Source organism: Penaeus japonicus, unplaced genomic scaffold, assembly GCF_977035675.1.
Source record: "Penaeus japonicus unplaced genomic scaffold, GWHDUDI00000001_assembly GWHDUDI00000015, whole genome shotgun sequence".
Lineage (NCBI taxonomy): Eukaryota > Metazoa > Arthropoda > Malacostraca > Decapoda > Penaeidae > Penaeus > Penaeus japonicus.
In genome coordinates, this window is record NW_028234417.1 from 4,963,436 (window position 1) to 4,965,935 (window position 2,500).

The 2,500-nt window shown below is 45.1% G+C and overlaps 2 protein-coding genes across 10 annotated transcripts in view; one reads left to right on the top strand and one right to left on the bottom strand.

Moving 5' to 3' along the window:
• Positions 1-2,500, top strand: part of LOC122256355 (glutamate-gated chloride channel) — a 486,058-nt gene that overhangs the window by 320,660 nt on the left and 162,898 nt on the right. The window lies entirely within an intron of this gene.
• LOC122262840 (uncharacterized) overlaps positions 1-2,500 on the bottom strand; it is a 6,198-nt gene that overhangs the window by 2,360 nt on the left and 1,338 nt on the right. Inside the window, exon 1 of the mRNA XM_086544191.1 lies at positions 1-2,500. This exon is cut by the window's left edge and continues 1,978 nt beyond it; it is cut by the window's right edge and continues 1,338 nt beyond it. Within this exon, the coding sequence (XP_086400317.1) occupies positions 1-2,500 (2,500 nt within the window).

The window sequence follows — 2,500 nt, forward strand, 5'->3', positions numbered from 1 at the left end:
GGAATGGCTTCACCTCAGCAAGATTCTCCAGTTCTATGCAGTTAAAGGCAGGCTGTCTAGGCCAATTGGATCTTTTCTGGTACAGGAAAACTGGCCCTTTACTCCAGCGCTCATTACAAACCAGGTCTTCTGCCATCATCCCTCTAGATGCATCGTCTCCAGGATTCTCTGATGTAGGAACATGTCTCCATTGGGTTGGTGTGGTATGATCCAGAATCTTGGCCACTCTGTTAGCTACATATGTCTGGAACCTCTTCCCATTGCTCTGTAGATACCACAACACAATGGTACTGTCTGTCCAGTAAACTGATTCTTCCAGAGGCATTTCCAGCTCTTCTTGCAGGAGCTTGTCCAACCTTACTGCTTCTAGTGCTCCATCTAACTCTAGGCGTGGAATGGTGGAGCCCTTCAGAGGTGCAAGTCTGGATTTTGCCACCATAAAATGGACAGAGACTGTCTGCTCTTCAAAATTGGTCAGCAGATATGAAACAGCTCCATAACCATATTCAGAAGCATCTGAAAAATGGTGTAATTGAAATGTTTTAACAGGTTTGTCAATGAGCATGACACATCTAGGAATGCTGAAGCCCTTAATGACAGGCAGATCATTTAGCCACCGGCCCCATTGTTCCTCCAAGTCCTTTGGCAAAGGCTCATCCCAGCCCCTCTCCAGTCGACATAATTGCTGGAACAGTCTTCTTGCCTGCAGCACAAATGGACTTAAACAGCCAAAAGGGTCATATACTGTGCTGAGAGTGCTCAGGACTCCTCTCTTGGTCCTTGGTTTGTTTTTAACATGCATGTCAAATTTGAAATGGTCAGACTCGATGTCCCAAAGCATGCCCAATGCACGTTCTGTGGGTAGCTTATCCAAGTTAATGTCCAAGGTAGTAAAAGATTTTCCCCACTCATCCTTGTTGATGCTATTCAATAACTCTTTTGAGTTGGAAACAAACTTTGTCAAGTGAAAACCTCTCTTGGTCAACAGTTGCATTACCTGATTTGCAAGGGGTACTGCAATCTCCAAGGTCTTTACAGATTTCAGGCAGTCATCCACATAAAAATTACGTAGAACAGTGTTTAACACATCATGAGGAAATTCTTCTTTAAATTCTCTGGTCACTTGCTGGAGTGCGTAGTTTGCACAGCTGGGGCTCCACACTCCGCCAAAAAGATGAGATGTCATGCGATATGTCACAGATTGTCCTCCTGTATCATCTTCCTGGAACCACAGAAAGCGCAACACATCCCGGTCATCTGGCGTCACCTTCACCTGGTGGAACATTGACTCGATGTCTGCCATAAAGGCAATGGCTCCTTCCCTAAACCTCAACAGGACTCCTACCAGTTTGTTAGCCAAATCTGGTCCTTGGCACACATGGTCGTTCAAGGATGATCCTCCAAACCTTGCAGCACAGTCAAAAACAACCCTAATTTTGTCAGGTTTCTTTGGATTGTTGATTGGGTGATGTGGCAAGTACCATACCTTACCATCAGCTCTATTCATTTCTTCTAGAGGCACCTCTTCAGCATATCCCTTTTCAAGAAGTTTGTGGATCTCTCCTGTGTATTTCTTTTTAAGATTTACATCTTTGTCTAGGCGCTTCCCCAACATCCTTAAGCGTCTTTCTGCCAAGTTGTAATTGTTAGGTAGGTAAGGTGTTTCTGTCTTAAAAGGGATATTCAAGATGTAGTGACTGTTCTCTAATGTAATTTTCCTGTCATATGTCTCTAAAATCTTTTGGTCATTTTTAGACATTCCAGGATCTTCAGAGTTGACTCCTTCTAGGTCCCATAACTTTAGCAGGCTGCTTTCCAGCTGAGAAATATTCTGTACAAAATGGGAAGATCTCACTTTGGGTCTGAATGGATCAATTGGCCTATTTATGGCCCAGCCCAGTGGTGTGTGAATGGCAAAAGGTTCCCCTGGTTGCCCCTTTCTCACTTCATCAGGCAGCAAAAGATCTGCACAATCCTGCCCGATCAGTAGGTGTACTTGATCAACCTCTAGCTCAGGTATCTCCAGGTTTTTCAGGTGTGGCCACCTCTGAATTTCAACACGGTTTGACAAACCCGACAGGTCTATGTTCAGCGTGGGCCTGACAGTCACTTCTGGTATGCAGTAAGGTTCCTGAGTATCACCAAGGTCTGTCACAAGAAGTGTGATGATTGTGGACTCTACAGGCATTCTTGTCTGGGCAATGGTAGTTAGTTCCATATGACGGGTCACACCTCTGGCTCTCAGCATTCCACATAACTCCTCTGAGCAATATGTGGTGTTTGTCCCAGGGTCCAACATCGCATAGGTGTCAACAATGGCACTCGTATCAAGACACCTAACTCTGGCTGGCACTATTGGTAGGGCCAGCTTTCCACCATGGCTGCAGATAAAATTGCTTACTTTGGGGTTCACATTGGGATTCTGAGGAATCTGGCTCATTGCTGATGTCACTGTTACAGGTACATGTGGTGTTTCCAGTGTGGTATCACCTCCATCTGG